Source organism: Nomascus leucogenys, unplaced genomic scaffold (assembly GCF_006542625.1).
Source record: "Nomascus leucogenys isolate Asia unplaced genomic scaffold, Asia_NLE_v1 Super-Scaffold_258, whole genome shotgun sequence".
Taxonomy (NCBI): domain Eukaryota; kingdom Metazoa; phylum Chordata; class Mammalia; order Primates; family Hylobatidae; genus Nomascus; species Nomascus leucogenys.
Window position 1 is genome coordinate 2,402,340 of NW_022095769.1, and position 27,510 is coordinate 2,429,849.

Below are 27,510 nucleotides of genomic sequence, written 5' to 3' on the forward strand. Positions count from 1 at the left end.
TTTTAAGTGACCATTAACTCAGCCTCCAAGTCACTTTGAACACCTGGGCCCCAATCCTACCTATAGCCGCTGGACCTCCCAATGTGGATCCAATATATTTTTTGGGTTTTGTTTAAATTTTATTTTATTTTATTTTATTTTTTGAGACAGAGTCTCCCTCTGTCACCCAGGCTGGAGTGCAGTGACACGATGGTAGCTGTAGCCTCGACCCTTGGGCTCAAGGAATCCTCCCCACCTCAGCCTCCTGAGTAGCTGGGACTATAGCCATGCACTGCCATGCCCAGCTAATCTTTTTTATTTTTTTAATTTATTTTTTTTTTTGAGACAGAGTCTCGCTCTGTCGCCCAGGCTGGAGTGCAGTGGTGTGATCTCGGCTCACTGCAAACTCTGCCTCCCAGGTTCACGCCATTCTCCTGCCTCAGCCTCCCGAGTAGCTGGGACTACAGGCGCCCACCACCACGCCCGGCTAATTTTTTTGTATTTTTAGTAGAGTCAGGGTTTCACCATGTTAGCCAGGATGGTCTCGATCTCCTGACCTCGTGATCCACCTGCCTCAGCCTCCCAAAGTGCTGGGATTACAGGTGTGAGCCACCATGCCCGGCCTGATCTTTTTAATTTTTGTAGAGACAAGGTCTCACTATGGTGCCCAGACTGGCCTTGAACTCCTGGGCTCAAGTGATCTTCCTGCCTCAGCCTCTCAAAGTGCAGGGATGACAGGTGTGAGCCACCACCCTGGCCTGCCTCCCAATGTTTATCAACAGGTGGCATGAGCTGCCAGCTCCCTGGAAGTCCCATCCCCTAACTGGATCCATGCAGCCCATGAACAAGTAGGAGAGTGGTAAGATCCTACTCCTTCCTTCTCACCTGCCACTCAGGTGAAGGCCATGCTAGCAGATACTGGGGCACACAAATCATCCCCTTACATTATCTCACTAAGCCTCAAGTCATCTTTTTTTTATTTTTTTAATTTTATAAAGTAGAGACAAGATCTCGATTTGTTGCCCAGGCTGGTCTCGAACTCCTGAGCTCGAGCCATCCTCCTGCTGTAGCTGGGATTACAGGTGTGACCCACCACACTTAGCTTCAAGTTGTCTCTTAAGGGTATTGTAACTTTACAGTCCCCACCATTGGGTGGCAAATTTATCAAACTCCTGAGTACAAGATAAGGCAAGGCCAAGATCTGACTGACTTGACCAGTAAAGATACAATGAGGCTGGGCATGGTGGTTGATGCCTGTAATCCCAACACTTTGGGAGGCCGAGGCAGGCAGATCATGAGGTCAGGAGTTCAAGACCAGCCTGGCCAACACGGTGAAACCCTGTCTCTACAAAAATACAAAAATTAGCCGGGAGTGGTGGCGGGTGCCTGTAATCCCACCTACTTGGGAGGCTGAGGCAGGAGAATTGCTTGAACCCAGGAGGCAGAGGTTGCAGTGAGCCGAGATCCTGCCATTGCACTCCAGCCTAGGTGACAGAGCAAGAACCCATCTCAGAAAAAAAAAGATACGAGTCACTCTTAGATTTGACACGTTAGTACTTACACCAGTGGTGAAAAGAAGGATAAGCCAAAGGTGCCTGCTCCCATGATCCTGTCCCACAAAGTATGGAACACCCTACTGAGGAGGAGCCAAGCTGAGGCTGCAGCTCTGTGGTTTGGTATCCTGCGCTCTACTCTGAGGGAGGGATGGGGCAGACTGAGTAATCAGAATCCAGGAGTCACGAAAAACAGTTTCATGACAGTCTTCTGGGAGAGAGAAGCAGGTGGGCCTCATAGTAGCCTTTTACAAGCCTGCAGTCCCCTCGTGTCCTGGGAGGATCACAAGGCGTTCTGCCAAAACTCAGGGAGGCTGTGTCTCAAGCCTTTGCCTGCATGAATACATGCAAGGTCGCCATGGTGCCATGGCAGTTATTCCCCTACTAGAAAATAGAACAGACAGAACAAAGATCCCTGCCTGCATGGAGGTTAGATTCTAGAGGAATGGCAGAGAGTAAATAAGTTAGAAGCCAGAATGGTGGCTTTGGTGGGGACGGGAAAGAGATGAGCATGAGGGGGTTTCAGGGGTGCTGCTGCTGTCCTCTTTCTTCATCTGGGTGTTGGTGATAGGGGTACATTTTCAGTTTGCAAATTCCTTAATTCACTTATGATTTGTGCACTTTTCTGTATGTGTGCTATACTTAAATTCTAAAGGTAAAATAAATATATAATGAAGTACAGATTAAATAAGGAAAGTATACAGTATGTCAGATAGTGGTAAATTAGAGAATTTTCTTTTCTTTTTTTTTTTCTTTGAGACGGAGTCTTGCTGCTCTGTCACTCAGGCTGGAGTACAATAGCACGATCTCAGCTCACTGCAACCTCCACTTCCCAGGTTCAAGCAATTCTCCTGCCTCGGCCTCCCAAGTAGCTGGAACTACAGGTGCGTGCCACCACACCTGGCTAATTTTTTTGTATTTTTAGTAGAGACGGGGTTTCGCCATGTTATCCAGGATGGTCTCGATCTCCTGACCTCGTGATCCGCCCCACCTCAGCCTCCCAAAGTGCTGGGACTACAGGCGCCCACCACCATGCCCAGCTTATTTTTGTATTTTTAGTAGAGACAGGGTTTCACCATATTGGCGAGGCTGGTCTCGAACTCCTGACCTTGTGATACACCCGCCTCGGCCTCCCGCTGGGATTACAGGCGTGAGCCACCGCACCCGGCCTCTTATTTCTTTATAAGCAATTTGCTCTTAGAATTTTCTCTTTGGCTTTGATCTACTTAAACATCACTAGAATATATGTAGGTGTGAGATTTCCCAACTCTGTCTGCTTTGGCAAGCTATGGGCCCTTTCAATCTGAGGTTTGACAAGTTTTTGAATTCTCAGAAATTAATCTCTATTGTTTTTCTTTAATATTCCCCCCCCCCCCATTTCTCTCTCTCTTAACACAAGCGTCTGGATGTTAGCACTTCTACAACTAGCCTTTGTATTTCTTAGCTCTTCTTTTCTATTTTGTATTACTTTGCTCTTCTGCTCTGTTTCTATTCTGGGAGATTTCATTGCTGTGGTCTTCTAATTCTTCTTCTTTTTTTTTTTTAATGGAGTCTTGCTCTGTCGTCTAGGCTACAGTGCACTGGCTTGATCTTGGCTCACTGCAACTTCTGCCCCCCTGGTTCAAGTGATTCACCTGCCTCAGCCTCCAGAGTAGCTGGGACTACAGGCGCACACCACCACACCTGGCTAATTTTTGCATTTTTGGTAGAGATGAGGTTTCACCATGTTGGCCAGGCTGGTCTCAAACTCCTGACCTCAGATGACCCACTGCCTCTGCCTCCCAAAGTGCTGAGATTACAGGCGTCAGCTACTGTGCCTGACCCACTTATAACTTTTTTTTGAGACGTAGTCTCTCTCTGTCGCCCAGGCTGGAGTGCGGTGGTGCAATCTCGGCTCACTGCAAGTTCCGCCCTCCGGTTCACGCCATTCTCCTGCCTCGGCGTCCCAAGTAGCTGGGACTACAGGCGCCCACCACCACGCCCAGCTAATATTTTTGTGTTTTTAATAGAGACGGGGTTTCACCATGTCAGCCAGGATGGTCTCGATCTTCTGACCTCGTGATCCGCCCGCCTCAGCCTCCCAAAGTGCTGGGATTACAGGAGTGAGTCACCGCGTCCGGCAACCCACTTGTAACTTTTTAAACTTTTTTTGTTGTTGTGTGTGTGTTTGGTTTTTTGACACAGATTTTCCATCTTGTGCCCAAGTTGGAGTGCAATGGCATCTCGGCTCACTGCAACCTCCGCCTCCCAGTTCAAGCGATTCTCCTGCCTCAGCCTCCTGAGTAGCTGGGATTACAGGCATGCACCACCACGCCTGGCTAATTTTGTATTTTTAGTAGAGACGGGGTTTCTCCATGTTTGTCAGGCTGGTCTCGAACTCCCTACCTCAGGTGATCCGCCCACCTCGGCCTCCCAAAGTGCTGGGATTACAGGCGTGAGCCACTACGCCCGGCCTTGTTTTTCTTTAGGATATTTATATTTAAGTGACCCCTTTACTAAGTTGTATTAATTATAAGTTTATTAAGGGCCAGATACGGTGGCTCACACCTGTAATCTCAGCACTTTGGGAGGCCAAGGCGGGTGGATCACCTGAGGTCAGGGGTTCAAGACCAGCCTGACCAACATGGTGAAACCCCGTCTCTACTAAAAATACAAAAATTAGCTAGGCATATTGGTGGGTGCCTGTAATTCCAGCTACTTGGGAGGCTGAGGCAGAAATCACTTGAACCAAGGAGGCAGAGGTTGTGATGAGCCGAGATAGCGCCATTGCACTCCCACCTGCACGACAAGAACAAAACTCTATCTCAAAAAAAAAAAAAAAAAAAAAAGTTTTTAACTTTTTGGACTTCCTGAAAATGCAGTATTAATTGCAAATAATGACTATATTTTTTATATTAATACTTCTTTTTTTTCCATTTAGTATCTTACTGTGTTGTCCTGCCCACAAACTTTAAAATATAGTTACATAGTATCTTTGGGATTTTGTTCTTGATCTTAATGGATCAGTTCAGTAGTCAGCAAGAAGTATATTTAGACTGATGATTTGAATTAGAGTATCTTAATCATGTTATTAAAATATTTATTTAGGCCAGGCATGGTGGCTCACACCTGTAATCCCAGCATTTTGGGAAGCCAAGACAGGTGGATCACTTGAGGGCAGAGTTTGAGACCAGCCTGGCCAAGATGGCAAAACCTCATTCCACAAAAAAAAAAAAAAAAAATAGCCAGGTGGCCAGGCGCGGTGGCTCACGCCTATAATCCCAGCACTTTAGGAGGCCAAGGCGGGTGGATCACAAGGTCAGGAGTTCAAGACCAGCCTCGCCAATATGGCGAAACCCCATCTCTACTACAAATACAAAAATTAGCCAGCCACGGTGGCAGGCGCCTGTACTCCCAGGTACTCGGGAGGCTGAGGCAGAAGAGTCTCTTGAACCCGGGAGGCGAAGGCTGCAGCGAGCCAAGATCGCGCCACTGCACTCCACAGCCTGGGTGACAGAGCGAGACTGTCTTAAAAAAAAAAAAAAAATTAGCCAGGCATGGTGACACATGCCTGTAGTCTCAGCTACTTGGGAGGCTGAGGCAGGAGAAATCACTTGAACTGGGAGGTGGAGGTTGCAGTGAGCCAAAATCACACCAGTGCACTCCAGCCTGGGTGACAAAGTGATACCCTCAAAAAAAAAAAAAAAAAAAAAAAAACCCAAACTGGAAAAAAAAAAAAATTGGAGAGGGCAGGGTCAGAATAGACCTTTCCCTTTACAGGAAACCCAGAAACACAAGTCACTTACATGTTTTTTTCTTAGGGTAAGTGTTAGGAAGAGTGACACACCCTTGTCACTTCTTGGACAGCTACTTCTCTGCAGTGATGTCCCAACATCTTCTTTAATGCTGGAGCCCTCATTCCAAACACCTGACCTGCCCCCCGTCCCAATATGCAAAGCTAATTAAGAGCAGGGCACCATTTAAAAATCACTCTTCTGTACACTGAAGAAAAATGCCTACTTTGCATTTGGATGACTCAGGTCCCTGGGAACCAGGGCTCCCATGCTGAGGCTGAGCATCTCAGCTCCCAGACTCAAAAACCCTGAGACACAGACATACTTGTCTTTCAATATAAGTTTCCTTTTATTGAAATTGAAACAGCAAAATGAAGTGGTTTGTGGCTGAAACAACCTTCACGGGAAAGAAAACTGGAGTGTTCGTTCATCCATCAAAGAACAAACTCCAACGTGTGAGCCAGCTGCCCCACCTCCCCCAAAGCAATGAACAGATTAAAGGACGGGAGGAAGGATACAATCAAAATCGGGTGGTGATGGCTGGCAGATTTCCAGTAAAATACAATTTTCAAAGTTGCCGCAATTACAGAATAAGGTAGCATTCATATTAAAAAAAAAAAAAACTGTCCCAAGCAGTAGGCCTCCAGCTCTTCCCGATTTGCACTCATCAAAATACATCTTTCCCTCTTCTGAGTAAGTGATGTTTCAGAACTGCTTACAAATCCACTTTGCCTCAGGGGAGGAAGCTCTTTTGATTCACTCTGGTTTTGGGGACCAGGATCAAGATTCTGGAGAAAAGGGAGACTCCAAATGGTGATAGAGGACGTTTATTCATTATGGTAACACATAATCTGCTGAAATTCATTTTGAACGTGCTTTTACATAGCAGTGGCTAACATAAAATCTGCACAGAAATGTTACAAGTGGCTCCCCAGTCCCCACAGCAGGGAAGTGCCAGTCAAGACTTAAGCATCCCCAAAATAAAGCCTTTATTCCTGGGGGGGCTTATTGGCGGGGGAGGGGGGACGGGGGTGACTGAAGTCAGCTGGCTGGGAGGGGAGAAGGGAGAGAAGCACAGGAAGGACTCACTGGCAGGAATAGGGTGGGGGATGGGGTGAGACAAGCCAGGGGCAGACTGTGAAAGCTGTTACCTGTTAGACTAGCTAGCACGTTATCTTAAACAAGTGAAGAAAATCGCCAGAGTGAAACTTATTTACGGGGGAAAAAACGGCTTGGGAAATTAAAACAATCCAGTGGTCACTGGAAAATGTCTCCCTCTTTTAAAAAAAAAATTTTTTTTTTGGTTTTTTATTTTATTTTTTGGAAAGTATTCTCAAGGTAATATTTTTTCCTTTGGAAAAAGAAATCTTTTTCCCCCCCTAACCTAAGCAAGTGGAGTTGCCACTACCTAATTTATCTATTGTTTTGCTAAGAGGTAGATAAAACAAAAGTGAAATGGGGCTTCTATGAGGAGGTCCATTAGAGGGTGGGTGGGGAGGGGCTGGGATCGCCCAGTGGAACTCCCCCAACTACAAAGACAGCCTGAATGAGTCCAAGGACCGGGCCCTCAGACTCCCCCAGGGCAAAGGATCCTGCTTCACCTCTTCTCCTTCTAGAGCCAACTGGGCCCCCCTTGAAGACTGAAAAAGGGCCCAATGGAGGTGTAGGATCTCAAAGAAACCCTGTTGAAGAGGTCTCAGCTCTGGCTTCCCCAGGCTTCCTGACTTTGGGGCTATGTGGTGGGTTCCAGGCCAAGCCCCAGGTCTCACTCCAGCCAGCCCCTCTAGAAGGGAAGAGGCCATTCCTTTCCTCACCATCTGGTCCAACAAAGCTATAGAAAGTGAGAGAGGGACAAGCTGGAGGCCAAAGGGGTGACACATGGGCAAGGAAAGCAGAAAGTGGGGACCTCACGGCCAGCCCTCCCAGCCCAATCGATATGGGGGGGATCCTGGCAGGCCTGCCTGTTCCCCAAGGACAAACCTTTTGTGGCACAAGCCTCAGCTCACTTGTCCTGGTTGGGATTCATACCCTTATGCACGAGTCCCTGCCCTTAGTTCCAATCTTACTGTAAGGATTGAGGTAGTTAATCCATTTATACTCGTAGCATCCATCACCTGCGGTTAATCAAAACACATGCTCCCGAGGAGCTTCCTGCTATTTCATTCAAGAAAAAAAATTTTTTTCTTTTGTCCATCCGGAGTCAACCATACTAAGGCGCCAGCAAAGGCGCCATCAGACTGTGCCCCAAAGCGGTGCACAGGGCCGAGGGTCAGGGCTGGGGCTCTCGCCCCTAAATCACCCTTCAGACATGAGGCCTCCTCCCTGTCCCGTACCCCAATAGAGAAGCCTTATGTATCCAAAGGAAAGAAACTGAAGTTTTCAGCTGGTGTTACTCTAAGTCTGAATACAGAGAAATGTTCTGCATCTAAATTATTGAGTATTTGGAAGGGAAATGGCTTTTATGTCCCCTGGCATTGATGAGGATTTTTCTTCAATCTTCCTGCAATTACTGTGACAGGCTGTGCTGTTTCCCTTCTACTGGTTTTCAAGAAAAAGGCAAACAGTCGAGTGGTTTGAATGGCAAAGCCACTAGGATCTCCCCATAAACACTTCAGGGGAAAGAAAGGAGAACCCCCACCCCTGATGAGAGGTGGGAGGAAGGGGTTGCCTAGAGGCACCAGCTTCTCCTGTGGAGCAAGAAGGCTCAAGCAGGCCCTCTGGGGCTCTGTGAGGTAGTTACTAGCACTGCTGGTTCCCAGTTTGGCAGAGGGTATGTCTGGGTTGGGAGGAGGGGAAGGCACCCTTGAGAGCTAACTGAGGCCCCTCCTCACTGCCCGTCTGCCAGGCCTGAAGGGAACTTGGCGGTGCTATCTCTGCAGTAGGGGCAGGGGACAGAGCAGTCCCACAACAAGGAGCTACCTGGAGCCCCAAACTTCCTCTCCTTCCCCAAAGTGCAACCAGGAGCCGACGGACCAACTTCTCAGCTCCCTACCCCTTGGCTTGGCAAACACCGCACCCTAGTCCCCCAGGAGCCTCTGAAGGGAAGGGCCTCGCCCTTAGCTCCCCGTTTCCAGGAGGCCTTCCTCCTCAGACAGCCAGGTGTATGTCGAAAGCTGGCTATTGCTTTGATTCAGGAACAGCCTCTCTCAGCCTCTGTCTGTCTGTCTTTGGCACAGAGGAAAATGGACACAGAACCAACTAGAGCATCCCCCCTCCAGTGTTCTCTGAGTTTTAAATGGGGTCTTTTCTGCCAATAGTGAGGCATAAACAAGAATAGCTCCCAACTGCCTCCAGAAGGAGGGGGTCAGGAAAAAGGAAAAAAGATTGATAAGGACTGGGAGGAGGGGAGGAAAGTAGAAAAGGGCTATAAAACTCCCTGTCCCTAAAAATGGCTCTCTCCTAACCAGACCCTTCACAGGAGCTGAGTCCACAACCCCAACTGCAAAAGGCAACCAGACCCGAGAGGGGATTAAAGCCATTTGGGGTGTAACTGGCAGATGCAGCTTCAAAGTCAGTCAGTGAATCAAACCATTTTGGTTATGTGTTTCAAAGAATTTAAAAATATATCCTAAAGAGATGGCCCTTTCTTAAAAATATATATGTAGCACACACACACACATATATATCTTAGAGCACAGAAGCATTTTTTTTTAAGTCACTCTTCTCAAATCATCCAAATCTCCCAAGTGCTTTTCGCGATAGCTTGTTATCTCACCAAGGATGGGGAAATGGAGGTGCTGAGCAGGAGGGCAAGGAGTTGCCCTAAGACCTAGCCTACAGGGCACAGGAGGGCCCGGCCCACCAAGACAGGTCCTTCATCCCACTAAACCTTAACCACCAAACCATGCTCCTTTTGCTTTCTGGTGGTTTAACTTACACGATTTTCCTGCTGGGCAAATATCAACAATGAGTGGAGCCTTGCCTAATCCAAGCAAGTGAAGTTTTCCAGTCCCTTGCCACACACTTCCTGGTCTCTTCTGGGAGCTGAATCAGACAATGGAAAAGGACTTGGGCTCAAGGTGTGAAGGGAGCAGGCCCCCAAGGAAACTGAACACTGCAACAATCACATTTCAGGTACTGTGGGATTTTTTTTTTTTTCTTCCTGATGATAGTCTGAACCAGATATCAAAGCATGCTTGCTGCTGGAAATTCGCTTTAAATTACTAAATGGCCGACGTCTGAACGTTATCTGCTTTGTTTTGGGATAAAGCACATAGAGCCAGAGATGGAAAGCTGGGAGACCCTTTTTATGGGACAAGTGGAGAGGCTTAATTCTACTGGCCTGATGTGATCCCTAAATGTTTTTCTGCTTCTATTCAATTTGGGCCAGACAATTCTGGGGGCTACAAGGGAATGTCCTAGGGAGAAAGTGATAAGGCAGGAACCTGTCCCAGTCACGTCCCCATATCCCCTGCCCCTCCTTGCCACCAGCCACCCTAAATCAAGAATTCCCTAAGTTTGGGTCCACTTTTAAAATCAATCAGACCGATCTAAAGAAGACAGGGAGACAGAGGTGGGGGCAGTTAACTAGTATCTGTTTGCCCCTTGGATCTATGGATACAGATTAAGAAGAATAGCAAGACGGAATTGAAATGAAACAATAACAAAAAAAAAAAAAATGAAAAGCATTTCAATGACAAACCAGGTGGACCTCTCTGAGGGCGAGAGGGTGGCCTTGTCTTTCTTCCATGAACGGAATCTCAGCTCCCATATTTTTAGATGGAGAAATATAGGTTTTTTTAAAGGGTATATTTTTTAGTTATTATTAATCTCCTCGATAAAACGGAGGCAATATTTTAAAATATCTCAACAGCACCACTGGTGGGAAAAGCTGGCTGAGATGCTGTTTAACCAAAAGAGGAAAGAGAGGAGACCAAGGGCCAGGTGGCTGGTTGTTGGGCATTGTTTAACCACTGAGAGCCCCCAGCTCTGCTAGGCCTTTTAATCCTATCAGGTAGGATATTCCAGCAGCGGCCAGCAGCTGGGGCTCTAGAAGTCAGAGATCAGGGCCAAACAAGGCTCTGGGCTCTGCCCCTCTGGGCTCTCTCAAACCTGGGCCTTCCCTCTTAGCACTGAGCCTCCTCCTAAGGGGGCAGCCCCCAAAACCTTTCCCACCAGGCCTGTTCTCCATAGAGAGTTCCTAAAGGGTTACTGGCTCATGTTGTAAGAAATTATGAAACATAACTTTCTTGTTTTTTCTTTTCATTAAAAAAATAAAATATTCAAGACTATCAGCTTCTCTTTTGCTTTTCTTTTCTTTTTTATATAAAATATCAGCAAGCCGCAAAAAAACAAAAATCAAAAAAAAATTTTTTTTAATGGGGTTGGGGGGAACAAAAAGGAAAATAATTGCTGAGGTAACTTCATACCTTGAGGTAGTTTACTTCGCACACAGCATTGCCTGACTACGCCCACATGTTGCGGTTGTCCTGTTGTTACTGTTGTTGCAATGTTGAAAGGAGGGGAACTCCACGCATGGGCTTTTCCATATGTAGAGAGGCCTTCCTCCCTTCCCAGCACACTTGATAGCATTGTCCAGGGTAGCTAAAGTGCATTACCTGGCTAATATGCATTGTCAATCAGTATATTAGGAGGAGAGGCCTAACCTCATTTAACTGATGGCTCCTGTCTCCCACAAGGGCTAAACACTCCATGGGATCTTATTAAGCCTGGTAAATTAATAAATTAAGCTTATTTACCCCTTGCTGTACAATGCTGCTGGTATTCTGAATTGTTTTTTAGACACACCTTTCATCATGCTGATGATGGTTCATGGAGACAGAAGCCGTCAGTTAAAAATTCCTCTCAGATACAAACAGAAGCAAGTACTCTCCAATTTACTGAATTTGCCAGATGATGGACTTTAGCTTTATCGGGAGCTCAGGGTTGGGTTCTAAGTCCCACCACCAAGGAAACAGTGCCGTGGCTGGGAGTGCCCCACAACCCCTGCCTCTAGGAACCAGCCCTTATGGGAGCACATGGGCTGGGGTGAGGGCACCGTGGCAGCCTTTGGGGCCACTCAAGTCCTCCATGGAACTGAGACTTTATCAAGGGGAGTTAAGTGTCCCCTTCCCAGTGCTCATATCCAATCATTAAAATAGACTTTAAAAAAATATAAAATCCGCCTGAGAACGATGGGAATCAGGGACAGTGGTCAGCCCCTACCCTGCTGAGCATTCAATACCACCTATGTGCACCTGGACATAACGTGAAACCTACACAGGAGAGGGACGTGAATGTGGTGGGGAAGCCCCAACAGAGTGGGGAAATTTCAGTTGTGCCAATTTGAAGATGGTGATCTGGCATAGATCAGCCACAAGGGCACTCCTTTTAAACGTGGATTATTATGTATCTTAACCATCTTTCTCCCCATTTTCCCCTCTTCTTCATTCCCTATTGCACCTACTGGTTAGGGAGTGATTGAAATTAATCTACAGATACTGACAGTTCTTTTCCCTTGAGTCAATATTGTAAGCAAAGCAATGCATTCGTTCGCATTTTTTTCTGGTAGCAATAAAGATAAAACAATTAGTGTAAATATAGAAAGAGGCAGTAAATGGAGGTATTTTAATCAATTACCCAAGTAGGGGGAAGAATATTGGAAAAACATTAAGGTCAAGAAATGAACCATCCTTTAAGACTGATTAAAACACCCCTCTGCATGTTTTTAAAACCTGAAGGAAATTTTATTTTTCTTCCCACTAAGGTGTGATCCACCCTCTTGGTGGGGCCTGGAGAGCTTCTTTAAACAATCCACGTTTAAAAGTGCCTTGCGCTAGAATTTCTGACACCCCGAGGGGCGGACAGTGTTGGGCCAATTGGGTGGGTGTTTGGGGCTGAGAGATCAGGGTTCCTCACTGGAACATCTTTCTCAATCAAGTGGGCAAACCTGATCTACAGCCCGGCCCAGGTGTCCCGGATTCCCACTCATTCTCAGGCCTGCCGGGGAGAGCACACTCTCGATTTCTGCCCATTGTTGTCCTGGACTCGAAGGGACAGGGAGGGGCTGGTCACTTCCTCCGTGCCTGGGCCTGGTTACTCTGTCCCTTCTGATGCTGCTGCTTAACCTGGGCCAGGATGTCTCGGATCTTCCGCTGAGCCATCTGCAGCAAGAAAAGGCAAGAGCGTGGGTGTGAGGACCTCCAAGGAGACAGCCTTCCACGGAAGAGAGGTCATCAGTTCCAGACACAGGCAATAAACAGAACAGGTCACACAGGACTCAGAAGAAAGATAAAGAGGAAGGATGAGGGTTGGGTTGACCTTATATTTCTTTGCCTCCAGCGGAGCCTGAGTATCCCCTGGAAAATACAGCAAACGTGGTAGGTGTTAAGTGGGAGATGGGGTTGGGGGACATGAAGGAAGTAGAAACAGTATCAATCCATTCATCAGAATTTAAAACTTGACAAAGTTGATAAACATTACCAAACCCAAAACAGAATGCCTAGAGTTTCTAGGCAGAAATACATCACACATTGTAGAGCAGTGGTCCCCAACTGTTCTGGCACCAGGAACTGGTTTCATGGAAAACAATTTTTCTTCCACAGATGGAGGTGGGGGTGGGGAAGTGGTTTCAGGATGAAACCTCAAATCAGCATGCAGGAGATTCTCATAAGGAGTATGCAACCTAGATCCTTCACATGCACTGCGCATCCCTCGAGCACTTCACAACAGGGTCCACCCTCCTATGAGAATCTAATGCCGCCCTGATCTGACAGGAAGCGGGGCTCAAGAGGTAATGCCCGCTCGTCTGCCACTCACCTCCTGCTGTGCAGCCCAGTACCAGTCCTTGGCCCGGGGTTTGGGGACCCCGTTGTAGAGGGTCATAACTTAGAAGACATCATCACAAATCCACGCTTCATTTTAATACTCCAGGAAAAGGAATAATATGTCTAGATATGGCCAGGCGCACGGTGGCTCATGCCTGTAATCCTAGCACTTTGGGGAGCTGAGGTGGGTGAATCACCTGATGTCAGGAGTTCAAGAGCAGCCTGGCCAACACGGTGAAACCCCATCTTTATTAAAAATACAAAAATTAGCCGAACGTGGTGACGCGCGCCTGTAATCCCAGCTACTTGAGTGGCTGAGGCAGGAGAATCACTACAACAGGGGAGGCGGAAGTTGCAGTGAGCTAAGATTGTGCCACTGCACTCCACCCTGGGCAACACAGCGAGACTCCGTCTCAAAAAAAAAAGGTAAAAATAAAAAATAAAGTCCAGATATGGGTTAATCAAAAAGCATAAATACATAAGCTTCACTGTGAAAATGGACAAAATACAAAATCTTTTATTATTTTCTTCTTAAAAGGTTCTTCCCTAAGAATAAAGTTTTATAAAGGAAATCAACTGCAAAATGGGATTCACTTCATAGAATGAAGACCAGAATGTCTCCTTTCCATAAATGAGTGCTTCCTTTCCTGGTTAAAGAGGAAGCTGAGGCTGGGCGTCGTGGCTCATGCCTGTAATTCCAGCACTTTGGGAGGCTGAGGCAGTGAGATCGCTTGAGTCCAAGAGTTTGAGACCAGCCTGGGCCACACAGTGAAACCTCATCACTACAAAAAAATACAAAAATTAGCTGAGCATGGTGGACCTGCCTGTAGTCCCAGCTACTTGGGGGGCCTGAGGTGGGAGGATCACTTGAGCCTGGGAGGTAGAGGCTGCAATGAGCTGTGATCACACCACTGCCCTCCAGCCTGGATGGCAGAGCGAGACCCTGTCACAAAAAAAAAAAAAAAAAAAAAAAAAGAGGAAGTTGATCTAGGTTGGGAAAATAATGTGGAAGTCAATAAGAGGTCCAACTCCATCAACCCTGGCTTGATGTTTTACAGAGCTTTTCATTTAATTCTCGTTCTGATCAGCTAAAATTGCTTCAGTGTTTAATATTAATATATCCTGGCTTTATGCATCTTTGGATGTATCATTTACTCTCTTTAAAAAAAACAGCTGAATTAAAGATTCACATTTACCCTCTTAAGCTTCATTTATAAAATGAAATTGTTGTGGGAATTAAATGAGTTAATATACATAGGCCACATAAAACAGTGCTGGGTATATCAAAGGCATCGATAAATCTTAGATATTATTATTATTATGGCTCTTATTAATACTTTGTGTATGTATGTGTATATATATATATATATATATATATATATATATATATATATAGTTGAGATGTAACTAAAGCCTCTTATTAATACTTCTCAAAGGGTTATCAGAGAAAGTTACTTATCCAAGGTCACATAGCAGAAAGGCTATGTATATGAAGTTTGAGGTCAAAGCTCCCTGGCTCCAAAACCTTCATACTTGATGCTATACTATATGGCACTGGAAGCCAAAAAACCAAGAGCCAGTTTGCCCCAATTGCTCTAGCAGCCCCAGCAGACCACAAGCCTGCTAAGATCTGGATATCCTCTATGAATTGTAGGAACTGTGATCAACAGTCTCCAAAGTTCCTTTCCAGTTCTAACACTGATGGATTTAAGACTTTAGGAAAACACCATTAGCTGCCAACCACCTGTTTGCTTGCCTTGCTGAGGTTCAGCAAAATTTGAACCTGATATTGGCCTTCCGTTCCATGCTCTGGAGCCTGTCTGAGTGCTGAACGGCAATGATGAGTTCTGGGAAAGGAATGGGAGGGTGGAGGAGCAGAAACCAGGGAGAGAACAGCCATTCTGCGAAAGGCAGAGGGACTACATTTCAAAAATGCATCAATCCAGGGTGTTAGTACTGTTATTATTCCATGAACAAAACCAATCTTCTTTCATAACCAGTGCAGAAAGGGGTTAGGGAGGGACTAACGTAGAACATATATATATAATGTTATTTATATATATATATAATGTTATATATGTTATTTATATATATAATGTTATATATGTTATTTTTATATGGTATATATATATAAAATGTTATATACAATATATGTACATTAAACTTGTCAAATTACTTTCCCTAGAGAGTAATAAGAGGGAATATGTCATCTACACATCCCACTTCTGCACCTGAAAGAGGGCAATAACCTAGCCCAGAGGCAGGCAGATGTGGCTGAGGCCCCATGACTTGTCAAGGTCATGAAGGTCAACCTTTGGAGTCTCTGCTTCTCTGCTCCCTGTGCTCCTGCAGCCCTCCCGCTATGGGGGAGCACCATATGTACCTGACTGGCATAGAAATGTCCGATGATTTTCACGATGACCTGGTCGTTCTCATCAGGGGTCTGGTCTCTTGGTACTACCACCTCAGCTGCCGTCAAATTCTGCAACTCGTTCACCTGGGGGTGGCCAGAGAGGAGCTCAGGGTGCCATCAAGAAAGCATGGGTGGGGTTGGAGGGAGGAGCCAGGGTGACTAGTAGGGAGAACCTGGAAGAGTCAGGACCTGAGCTTGGGGAGTAGAATCAAGTAAATGAGCAAATCAGGAGTCCTGAGATTGAGCAGTACAGGAGGCCAGAGAGAGCTGCTGAGATTGGAGACCAAGGCCCAGGGCTTTCAACCTGGCCCTCACAGCTCACCGTTTTTCCACCTTTGCCAATGACCCGGCCAGCTGCTGATGCTGGCACACGTATGTGGGTCTCCAGCTTCACTTCCTCCTTGGGACCAAAGAAGTTCTCCTCCTTGAGTTTGCCATAGATTCTTCCCTGAGCCTGAGAAGAGGAGGTAATTGTTAATCAGTGGTTCATATACCTGTGACAAAAGGGAAAAGTGGGAAAAAGGAAGCTCCAGCCCATATTTTCTGGCCAACGGGCCCTCCCCATCCTAGGCGGGCTAACCATCTAAGGCAGGTGAAGGGCAAGGCTGAGGTGGGCAGCTTGTCAGCATTCCTTCCACTTAGCTATCATACTGGAGACCCTGGGTGGAGATTATGAGTTATGAGTAACTGAATAAACACTTCCTAAGGGAAAAAATAGTTCCCAGAGGAATCTAATTCACAAGCTACAAACCAGACCTATGGAGTCTGGACGTGGCACTGACCAGCATTTCAAGGCCCTGAATGGCAACTAATCAAGTCACACAAAGGGCAGGCCTGTCTGACTCTCCAGTGGCCCAGAGAGCTGTCCCAGTCCTCTATCTTCACATATGTTAGGTTAAGCTAACTGATGGTTCATTTTTTGGCTGTCTGATCAGAATTTTGAGAACCTTAGGATTTAGTGGGGACATAAAAGATGAGAATTTGGCATTAAAGGCCTTCCTTAGAAATGACGGCAGAGTGCAAATAAGATGCCCTCAGACTTCTTTCCTTCCCATCTTCTTCTGTGGACCTTAAAAAGGGAAGATGAAGTCAACAGAAATCCAGTTTGATGTCAATTTGAAAATAGCTCTGCAGCCCTTTATCCTGCATGAAAGGCTTAAAGATGTGATGAGGACTTGACAGCTAATGGGAAACTGCCCCAGCCTTTTTCCTACCTCAGGGGAAATACCCAACCTCAATTCCTCCATGTTCAGCTTGGAAAACAATAAAGACCAAAACCTTGAATTGGGCCTCTGGCGGTCCAGTGATGATAACCATACGAACTTTGGAGTCAGGTGTTTCGGGTGGTGCAATCTAAAAAGCAAAAAGCTAGTCAATGAGGGACCCTCTATGGGAAGACCCCCACCATGTCCACTTCATCCAGTTCCCCTTCTACCACCCTTACTCCCAACTACCCATTCTGAAGACTTAGGGAAGGAAGAACAAAGACCCTGAAGCCCACATCATTACGCCTGCACACCAGAATTATTAGGAGGGCAGAGGTGCTCAGTTAGAAGGATTGGCTTCAATGACACTTTCTAAGTAGGGCCTCCGGCCCCCTCCACCTACCAATCTCCCAGAGAGGTTTCAGTGGAGTCTTGCCAACAGGCAAGGACACAAATGAAATGATCAACGGATAGAGGGCAGTGACTGCACCTCCACTGGAGAACAATCAAGGTTTTTGCTCAAAGCTTTTAAGACAACTAAAGCAACTGGATTTAGGTTTGTGAAAACTTAACAGCATCCTTGTTTCACTATGACAGATTCTCCCTTCTCTCTCCCCTGGACCTTGGCCAGGGAAGGTGACAGACAACTAACACTTACTTGGTGTTAGTACGTGAGCGAAGGGCTTTGGCTGCATAGCTTCATAATATTGTACTGATTAGGAAAGTGAGGCTCAGATCATATAGTGTAATGGGGGAAGGGGTGATGAGGTGGATCTTGGATTTGAACCCAAGTCGATTTGTGTTAGAACCTAAGTTCTCTTTCTGTGTTATAACCCTGACCCTGCCCAGCCTGAAAACCCAGAAGCACTGAAGCCATCCCATGGGGACCAAGCAAGGTCAAAAACAAAGAGGACTTCGATTCCATGGGGGAAAGGTCCCTCACATGACACACAGAATTCCCAAATGAGTAGGGGGAATATGGGAGAAAGTGCAGAGTGATAAAAGCAGAGCCCCCTCCCTTTCCAGAAACAGGACGACCCACAGAGCAGATCACCTTGATGGAGGCGCTGGCAAACCGGGAGAGCTGTTTGATGTGCTGCCCCTTCTTGCCGATGATGGCGCCCACTGCCTGGGCGGGAATAAACACCTGCACCATCTCCTGCTCGGGAGCCTGCTGCCAGGACAGGGGGCGTTATTACCAGGGGGCCCAAGTAGCATGGCCCAGAAACCCTCCACTCCCCTGCCTTGCATTCTCAAGGAGGAAAGAGTACAGGCACCAAACCGCCACCATGGGCTGCCAAGGGATGCTGTGAGCTCTTTAGTTCTTCCTATGCCCAGCAGGGCTAAAGGGAAGAGGCCAGGAAAACGGAAGAGGCCAGGAAAGAGTGAGGGAACGGTGCTGTCTATGCCCCAGGAGCATTCTAGGCAGACATTTGGGAGCCTCAGAGCCAGTGGCTAGGAGCACTGGAGAGGAGGGACGCCTCTGAGACCTTCCTTCCCTCTCCCTGCAAACTTGCCAAGCATCCAACTCCCATAGCATGCTGGGTCCCCCTTAAGGGAGGCCACATATGGGCCCAGGGGTCCCGTGTAATAAGATCTTCCACCTACCATAAAGGAGCTATAAGGAGCAGCCCCGGTAACGCTGCTGGGAGGCGGCGGGACTGCGCTGGACGAGGCTGGGAAAAGACCTACAGCAGCCAGGTTCAGGCCAGGGATCAGGTGAGACTGCAGCTGGGGAAGAAAGGTGAGGAGGAGGAGTCAGCACACCCTGACAGGGCCTCGTGTGTGACCCTGGCTGTACAAAAGGCAAGTAGCCCCAGGGGGAAGTGGGCCAAAACCATGAATTACATACTTTTGCACAAAAGCCTATTCTGTGCTTTTCATACACTCTCACCTACATACTTCGGGTGTGGAATTTTAAGTGATATGATGTTCTCACTGGACTAACGGCTAGCAATTGCAACCAGAAATGCCAAACAGTTACACACCCTCAGGAGTCCTTCCTCTCTGGCTGTTCAGATTGCTGGAGACAGACGATAGACCCATGACACTGTACTATAATCCCCCTGTATGAGAAAAAGGCGTGGAGACAGAGCTCCATTTGACTTCTAGGACTCTGGTTCTAAACATTTTTGGTCCTGTACCCCAACCCCAAGTCTCCTTTAAAAATCAGATGAGTTGTGTGCAGTGGCTCATGCTTATAATCCTAGTACTTTGGTAGGCCAAGGCAGGAGAATCGCTTGAGCCCAGGAGATCGAGACCAACCTGGGTGACACAGCAAGACCCTGTTTCCAAAACATAAAATTTTTAAAAATTAGCTGGGCATGGTGGTGCACACCTGTAGTTTCCTAGGTACTTGGGAGGCTGAAGCAGGAGTATCCCTTGAGCCCAGGGGGTCAAAGTTGCAGTAAGCTATGATTGCACCATTGTGCTCCAACCCGGGCAACAGACCAAGACCCTGTCTCAAAAATCATAAAATAAAAATCAGATGAAAATGATGGACCCCCCCCCCCCATTTCAATAAAGTGCACACAAACACAAATTGTACACATACTTGGAATCACAGGACTCAAAGCCCAAGATTGGACCCCTACTCTAGGAACCAGGTGAAGAATCCTTGCTAATTAAATACTATTTAAATACTATTTCTGACAGTCGAAGTCCAAAAGCATCAACTAAAGCTCCAAGGCCACAAGGCACAGGGCACATGTCCATCACCCTGCACCCCACAAGTTGTTGTTGCTAAGACTCAGGAAAAGATAAGCAGAGGGTACTACCCAGCACTCACGCTCATGGCGGCCACATCATTCTCGTAGGCCTCCCGAACTTTCTTCATTATTTCCTGCTCGGCCCTGCAACAATTCTCGATGGCCCCCTTCACAGTGATGGTCCTCTCAGGGTTGTAAAGGGTAAGGTCTTGCAACCTGGCAGAAAGAGCAGAGTCGTGTCCTTTCACTGGCAGGCCAGGACCAGGCCCCGGCAGGAACAAAGACGAGAGGCCAGCTGAGTCATAGGCCCACCATTTCTGCAGCCTATTCAACTTCTGGCAAATAACTCTGCAACTCCAGTCTTTGGTGTTCCCAGTTTGTAACCAGGGCAGGGAGTAAGATGGAGGGAGATGACAATACCTAACTTCAACTCCTCTGTTAGCAATGGATCCAATCTCAGATTACGGTTGTGCCTCCAAGTTTCCCCATTGATTCTACATAATCCATGTCCTATACCTTTTTGGACAAGAGCAATTACTTTGCCCACAGGTTAGTCTCTGATGAAACGAAGAAGCACACTGCTTGCAGGAGCAGCCCACCACAGACAGAAAAGGGCCAAGGTCACTTCTCACACTGACAGATAAGCCTAAAGCCCTGAGTCCCTGGCTCCTAGCTGCAGACTGTCCACGAGCCACAGGGAAAGAGGGCTGTGATGTGGTTGGACGTGGACTGTAGAGGCAGCACCTTACAACACCCCCACCCCATATGGCAGTGGGAATGGGCAGATCCAGTCCTTACAGGGATTTTTTAAATGCTCTTTACCACTTCGACTGTTTTTCTTCAAGAGGCAGAAAGAGCATCCATTTTAAAAAAGCACATGTCAAGGTTCCGTGATGAAATACTGACTCTGGCCCCCATGCATACCCCACTCATAAATAGGGAAAAATAGAAGACAGCCTTACGAGGAGATGGTGATTTTTGTCTCGGTATCTTGCTCTACCTTCTTCAGGTTCCGTCCTTCCTTGCCAATGAGACGCCCTACAAAGTTATTATGGGCCAGGATCTTCAGGGGAACCTCGTCAGCCCTTGGGAAGACAAAGGAAGAAGTGGAAGACAAGAGCTCCTTCAATTGTGGGCATCATGAAGACTCAATCACCATGCCACCCCAGACTTGGCATTTCCAAGTAAAACATCTCAAAACTTATCAAACTGCATACTTTAAAAATATGTATGATTTATTACACATCAATTGAACATCAATAAAGCCAATTTGCTTTATTTTATTTTTTGAGACAGGGCCTCACTCTATTATATTACCCAGGCTGGAATGCAGTGGCACTATCAAGGCTCACCACAGCCTTGACCTCCTGGGCTCACGCGATCCTCCCTTCTCAGCCTTCCGAGTAGCTGGGACTATACACACAGGCCACCACGTCCAGCTAATTTTTCTATTTTCTGTAGAGGTGAAGTTTCACTATGTTGCCCAGGCTGGTCTAGAACTCCTAGCCTCCAAAGTGCTGGGATTAGAGGCATGAGCCACTGTGCCCAGCCAATAAAGCTATTTTAAACAGCACAAGTGTGTAAAGGAACATGTGTAAGCAGATTCCTTGCATCACTGTTTTCTGATAAGGAAAAGTTTAAAACAATTTAAACACCCATCAAGAAATAGGAGATTGATTACATGAACTATGAATAGCTATACTGTGGAATTCTATGCAGCTATAAAAAGAATGAGGTCTGTCCATATGTACTAATATATGTGCTGATACAGAAAATGAAAAAAGTATAGAACAGCCTGTTCAGTGTGATTCTCTCTGAGCTAAAACACATGTGCACACACACACACGAATACACACAGGCACACATATCCATACATGTAGGCACGCATACACAATATACACACACCTGTGAGTGCACAGAATTTCTAAGAGGTCATACAACAGGAATAAGAAGGGGTGGGGTGTGGTGGCACACGCCTGTAATCCCAGCTCTTTGGGAGGCTGAGCTGGGTGGGTCACTTGAGTCCAGGAGTTCAAGACCAGCCTGGGTAACATGGCAAAACCCCATCTCTACAAAAATCACAAAAAACTAGGCAGGCGTGGTGGTGCATGCCTGTTGTCCTAGCTACTCAGAAGGCTGAGGCGGGAGGATCCCTTGAGACCTGGAGGCAGAGGTTGCAGTGAGCTGAGATCATGCCACTGTACTCCAGCTTAAGTGACAAAGTCCTATAGAAGAAAGATTTTCTCAGTTTACATCTTTTTGTGCAATTGCTGACTGTATTTCTTATGTGTCTGTATAAAATCTTGAAAGTTGAGTTGGGGAGGCTCAACTGGACTAGCAATCCCTGAAGATCCAAGAAAAGCTGGAGACTTACGTTTTGGTGTCCTTAGCCTCTTTATGCATAATCTCCAAGATCATCTTACAAGCGGAGGAGCAGCCCTCAGGGGTAGAGTGCACACTGATGGCTTTTTCAGCTGCACCTGCATTCTCCTTCCTATGCACGTCTATCCTGGGGGCCACAAGGACAAGGCTGGTTAGTTGTCCCCAGTGATACCAGTACTTCAGGCTCCCACCCCACTACCCCTCCTCGGTCAAAGGCATAGAACCTGCTCTTCTTGGAACAAGGACAATCAAGTACAACTTTGGGAATGGCAATGAAAGGACTGGAGAAATATGACCCGTCTGTTACTCTGGATTCTGTCTCAGACCAGCAGTGTCTCAATCTACAGGTGGTTGGTGGCCAGGCACGGTACCTCACGCCTGTAATTCCAGCACTTTTGGAGGCCAAGGCGGATGGGTTACTTGAGGCCAGGAGTTTGAGACCAGCCTGGCCAGCATGGTGAAACCCCGCCTCTACTAAAAATACAAAAAAATTAGCTGGGTGTGGTGGTGCACACCTGTAATCCCAGCTACTAAGGAGGCTGAGGCACAAGAATTGCTTGAACCTAGCAGGAGGTTGCAGTGAACTGAGATCACACCATTGCACTCCAGCCTGGGTGACACAGTAAGACTCTGCCTCAAAAAATAAAATAAAAATAAATAAATAAATAAATAAATAAATAAATAAGCAGTGGTTGAGGACAAGAACACAGCCTATGACACAAATGCAGGGGTGGGAATTACCAGCCCACAGCTCCAAAGCTGCATTTCCGCTTGAATTCCGTATGTCCCCCTTGAAACAAATATAAAAAGAAGACACAGTGCCCCAAACTCAAAGTAAATAACAAGATTTACTATGATAAGGACATAATATGACCTGTTCTTTGCCACTGAGTACACTGATCAGATATAAAGATTAGAGAAAAGGCCGGGTGCGGTGGCTCACGCCTTTAATCCCAGCACTTTGGGAGGCTGAGGCGGCCGGATCACGAGGTCAGGAGTTCGTAACCAGCCTGACCAACATGGTGAAACCCTGTCTCTACTAAAAATACAAAAATTAGCTGGGCATGGTGGCGTGCGCCTGTAATCCCAGCTACTCGGGAGGCTGAGGCAGGAGAATCGCTTGAACCCGGGAGGCAGAGGTTGCAGTGAGCCGAGATCACACCACTGCACTCCAGCCTGAGCGACAGAGCAAGACTGTCTCAAAAAAAAAAAAAAAAAAGATTAAAGAAAAGAAGGTCGCAGTGGCAGAATGGGAGATGGGACACAATTATGAGAGTCCTAATTTTGGACAGGTTGGCCAGCCCTGTTACCACACTAAGTGGTCATGAAATCACACAGCACTGAGTGGCTGACTCATCAAAATTAGGTTTGCTTGAAGACTTTTTTTTTATGAAACTTCACATGAGGAATTCTAGAACCTCTCTTGCTAATACGAGTGTGTGGCCTAGCACCCCAGACCCATTCTCCCTCCCTATCTGCCCTCCCTTTCCCAGAAGGCTGGTATTGGAAGCAGTGACCCCTGAATGCTCCAGGCAACATTTCCTAAAAGGTAAATGTTGATGTCCCCAGCATGCTTCCAGGAGGCCTCTTTAGGTACCAACCACTGTTCCCTAGCACCCAGCCTCCATTCCCCAAGAGCCAAGACTCACTTGGACTGGGTCTGTTTTGTGATGTTGCGGATGGTGGCCCCCTCCTTGCCAATGATGGCACCCACATACTGGGTGGGCACCAGGAGCCGAAGGGGGATGTCCACTTGCTGCTGCTTGGCTGGGGCCCCCGCTGCCACAGGTGAGCCCTGGCGGGGCTGACCCCGAGAGCCAAAGCCCCCTCGGCGCCCATTCTCAGGTCCCTGTGCTATCTGCTCATCAGGGATGTAGGAGACCTTCAGGGCATGGTTCTCCAACTGGTGGCCATTCAGCTTCATGATGGCTCTGGGGACAGAGTGAGAGTCTACAGGTCATTCCGATCCATGCCAATCATACCAGATGCTCTCTTGGCCAAAGCACTCTAGTAAGTTACAGCTTGGAACACACTAAAGAAAAGGAGATAGTCACCTGCCCACTACCTCCACCTCCATTTTTCAGAACTTTCCAGTCTAAATGGCATCAAAGACTTCAAAGGAAATGTAAATAAATACAGTGTTCCCTAACACTTAGTTGGGATTTATTGTTCACAAAGGCCTCCCACTGGAACCATCAGAGAAATGGGCTTCCAGTCCAATAGAGAGTATAGGGTTCTGCCAGCCTAAAAAGGAAGAGCAAGCCATAGATCTCAAAGTACTCCCATGTCAATTGGAAAGCATACCACAGACCTGAAGAGGCTCCACAAAGCTAACACATACACTTTCCAGATTGAGGAATCCCTACTACAGGGTGAGGAAACCAACTGCTAACTACTACATAATCCTAACTTTAGAGATGATGAAACCAAGGTCAAAGGAGATTGAAATGTATACATGTAGAATTCAAATGTTAATCCTGCCCTAATTAAGTGTGGGGTTTATTTTTGTTTTTGAAATAAAAGATCTTTATTTCAGATAAAAATTAGTATTTCCTGGCTGGGCGCAGTGGCTCACGCTTGTAATCCCAGCACTTTGGGAGGCTGAGGCGGGCGGATCACGAGGTCAGAAGATGGAGACCACGGTGAAACCCCGTCTCTACTAAAAAACAAAAAAAAAATTAGCCGGGCGTGGTGGCGGGCGCCTGTAGTCACAGCTACTCAGAGAGGCTGAGGCAGGAGAATGGCGTGAACCTGGGAGGCGGAGCTTGCAGTGAGCCGAGATTGCACCATTGCACTCCAGCCTGGGCGACAGAGCGAGACTCCGTCTCAAAAAAAAAAAAAAAAAAAAAAAAAAAATAGTATTTCCATAATTAGGATAAAGCAAACACACATTCTTGAGTCCATTATTTAAGGAAATTTATACTATAAATGACTTCCATGAATATTAGAGTTCCTGAGTATCATTTGAATATTTGCCTACAGGCTTATGGGAAGTTTCTGTAGCCTTCTCTTTGTAGAAATTCCAGTTTTTCTGAATTCTTCCTTCCTTCAGGTATTCCATTTTGCATTCTTCATAAAAGTCTGGATCATTATGGTGAGCAGTTAGACGTCCTTTCAGTAGAGAATTTTCTTTCCAGCATTTTCCTACCGTAAGGATTCCAGAGTTCTTGCAACATTTGGTAAAATCTTGAAGTTGTTCACAACACCTCTCTCTGGCCTTTTCTCTCATTATTTTAGGGATCCAAACATCTTTTTCAACATGTCTGAGATGCTGCTTTAAAACTTGCAGCATCTTCCCATTGTTTTTTATATAAAATTCAAACTCCTTGAAATGCTTGAAATGGTTTACATGACATTTCATGATTCACAACTGAAACCCCTCCATAGCCATGGCACACACTCCTCTTTGATCTCAATTCTTTCTTGTGGCCTTTGCTTAAGCCACTGTTTTTTGTTTTGTTTTGATTTGTTTTTTTCTTGAGACAGAGTTTTGCTCATTGCCCAGGCTGGAGTGCAATGGCATGATCTCGGATCAGTACAACCTCCACCTCCTGGGTTCAAGCCTCAGCCTCCCGAGTAGCTGGGATTACAGGCATGCACCAACATGCCCCGCTAATTTTGTATTTTTAGTACAAATGGGGTTTCTCCATGTTGGTCAGGCTGGTCTCGAACTCCCGACCTCAGGTGATTCGCCCGCCTCAGCCTCCCAAAATGCTGGGATTACAGGTGTGAGCCATCGCGCCCGGCCCAAGGCATTGGTTTTCAAATTTCAGGGCAACCCATCAGAGTTATTAAATTAATCTGCCAGGTCGAACGCCATCACGGCGGGTGGAGAAGCAGCAATTGAGGAACTCTTCTAATGAGCTGCTGGTGCACAAAAAAAAAAACAAACACGCAGTCTCGAAATTTTAGCTCCTCCGCAGTCCCCCATTGTCTTTATTTATTTATTCATTCTTTTGATGGAACGCTTCACAAATTTGCGTGCCATCTTCGCGCAGGGGCCATGCTAATCTCTGTACCGTTCCAATTTTAGTATCTGTGCTGCCGAAGCGAACACCTCCGCTGTCTTTTGTGCCACCTCTCCTTCCAGAGTCTCCAGAGACCCCTAACTGCCCACTTGGCTCTGGGGCCACAATCTCACAACCCTCCCCAACCCAGTGGGGTCCGCCAGCGCGGGGCTGTAATACCACACATCACCAGCAGATGCCGCAGCCCCAACACTTCACAAAGCCAACTTTCAAAATGACCGCTGGCAGCCATTTACTACCTGCTATATACTTGCCAAGCTCTACGCCGGTCGCTTCCAGTCAACCCTGCACCAGTTGGCCCACCTGGGAAATGCGGCCACCGTGAGGATTAAGTTAGTAAAATGGTACACAGTGCCTTAAACAGTGACCGGCTGGGGGTGTGAAATTATTACCAGGCCGAGACCAGCCTGGAACCGCGGCCTCCACTCCCGCCTAGTGCAGTCCCGGGCCCTCCCACAAGGAGGTCCAGCCCCCGGGGTTGCCTTCCAGCCAGTTGGGGCTTTTGCCCATTTTCCTATCGCCTGCCACCAAGCTGCTGCTACGTATACCGGCTGGAATCTGACTCCCCCTCCAGCAAAGTGGTGGGGGGCGGGCCCGGGTCGGGGAGACCACATCACCAGCTTCCTGCAGGAACTTCTAGAAGGCGAGCAGCCCAGAAAATGGCACGGGTGGCCGCCCAGGGGAGACCTCGGAGGGCAGGGCATCCCCGTTCCCAGGTGTCCCAGCCACCCCCACCGCTGCAGGTGTACGCCCGCAGGAAGGCGCCACGTGGTGGGGCCTCATGTGCGTGTGGGGAGACTGCGAGGTCCCAGCCTACCCACCGCAGGCCACTGCCCCAGACCGCTGCCACCTCCCAGCGCACCTCGCATCCGCGTCTGCCCAGGCTCCCAGGACAAAGATAACTGAGTTAGGACACCAGTATTCCAATCTTAGTTCTATTGCTCACTAGCTACATGAAGCAGGAAACTTACAACCTAGTCTAGACCTAAGTCTCATCAACTGTAAAGGGAAACTGATACTTGTGCCCTGCCTACCTTACAGCTAATACATTTAGGTCTGTAATCCATTTTGAATTAATTTGTGTGTTCAGTGTAAAGTGTAAGTCCAAATCCATCTTTTGTCATGTGGGTATCATCGAACTGCCCCAGCATCATTTGTTGAAAACACCTTATCTTTCCTAATAAACTGTCTTTTTAGCACTTTGTGTGAAAACAAAAACAAAAACCAGCCGATATAAACGTAAAGGCTTTTCTAGGCTCTGAATTCCATTCCATTGATCAGTATGTTTATCCTGATGCCAGTACCACACTAATTTGATTACCGTAGTTTGATGTTAAGTTTTAAAATTTGGGAGTTTAATTCTTCTTTGTTCTTCTTATTCAAGACTGTTAAGGTTTTTCTGCATTTCCTCAAGATCAACTTGTCAATGTCAGCCAAAACTGCATATCTTACGGGATTTATGTGACAATCACAAGTGAAAACATGTAATAAATTAAGGGATTTGTCATTTTTACACCTATTAAGTCTCGCACCTCCTTTGGTTGAATCTACCTCTGTGGATTCCATCTTGAAAAGTTTTGTGTTTTTGGTTTTTCGTTTTTTGTTTTTGAGACAGGGTCTTACTCTGTTACCCAGGCTAGAATTCAGGGGCATGATCTCAACCCACTGGAACCTCCACCTCCACCTCCACCTCCTAGGCTCAA

At 46.9% G+C, this 27,510-nt stretch overlaps 1 protein-coding gene, 1 non-coding gene and 1 pseudogene across 4 annotated transcripts in view; all 3 read right to left on the bottom strand.

The window, feature by feature from the left end:
- Window positions 1–6,615: 6,615 nt before the first annotated feature.
- IGF2BP1 (insulin like growth factor 2 mRNA binding protein 1) overlaps window positions 6,616–27,510 on the bottom strand; it is a 58,698-nt gene continuing 37,803 nt past the window's right edge. The window contains exons 6-15 of one of the 3 annotated variants that reach the window (XM_003278750.2): window positions 23,429–23,710; window positions 21,772–21,906; window positions 20,360–20,482; window positions 19,478–19,613; window positions 18,298–18,420; window positions 17,744–17,863; window positions 16,763–16,837; window positions 15,807–15,938; window positions 15,455–15,568; window positions 6,616–12,408 (exon numbers count right to left, since the gene is read on the bottom strand). In XM_003278750.2, coding sequence (XP_003278798.1) covers window positions 12,316–12,408; window positions 15,455–15,568; window positions 15,807–15,938; window positions 16,763–16,837; window positions 17,744–17,863; window positions 18,298–18,420; window positions 19,478–19,613; window positions 20,360–20,482; window positions 21,772–21,906; window positions 23,429–23,710 — 1,333 coding nt within the window. In that variant the 3' untranslated portion in view covers window positions 6,616–12,315. The remainder of the gene's footprint in view (window positions 12,409–15,454; window positions 15,569–15,806; window positions 15,939–16,762; window positions 16,838–17,743; window positions 17,864–18,297; window positions 18,421–19,477; window positions 19,614–20,359; window positions 20,483–21,771; window positions 21,907–23,428; window positions 23,711–27,510) is intronic. The other 2 variants (XM_012503662.2, XM_003278751.2) reach the window with 2 other exon arrangements.
- LOC115833577 lies at window positions 24,756–25,050 on the bottom strand (annotated as a pseudogene).
- Window positions 25,733–25,836, bottom strand: LOC115833586. The gene has a single exon (XR_004028968.1). It is a non-coding gene; the product is annotated as a U6 spliceosomal RNA (small nuclear RNA).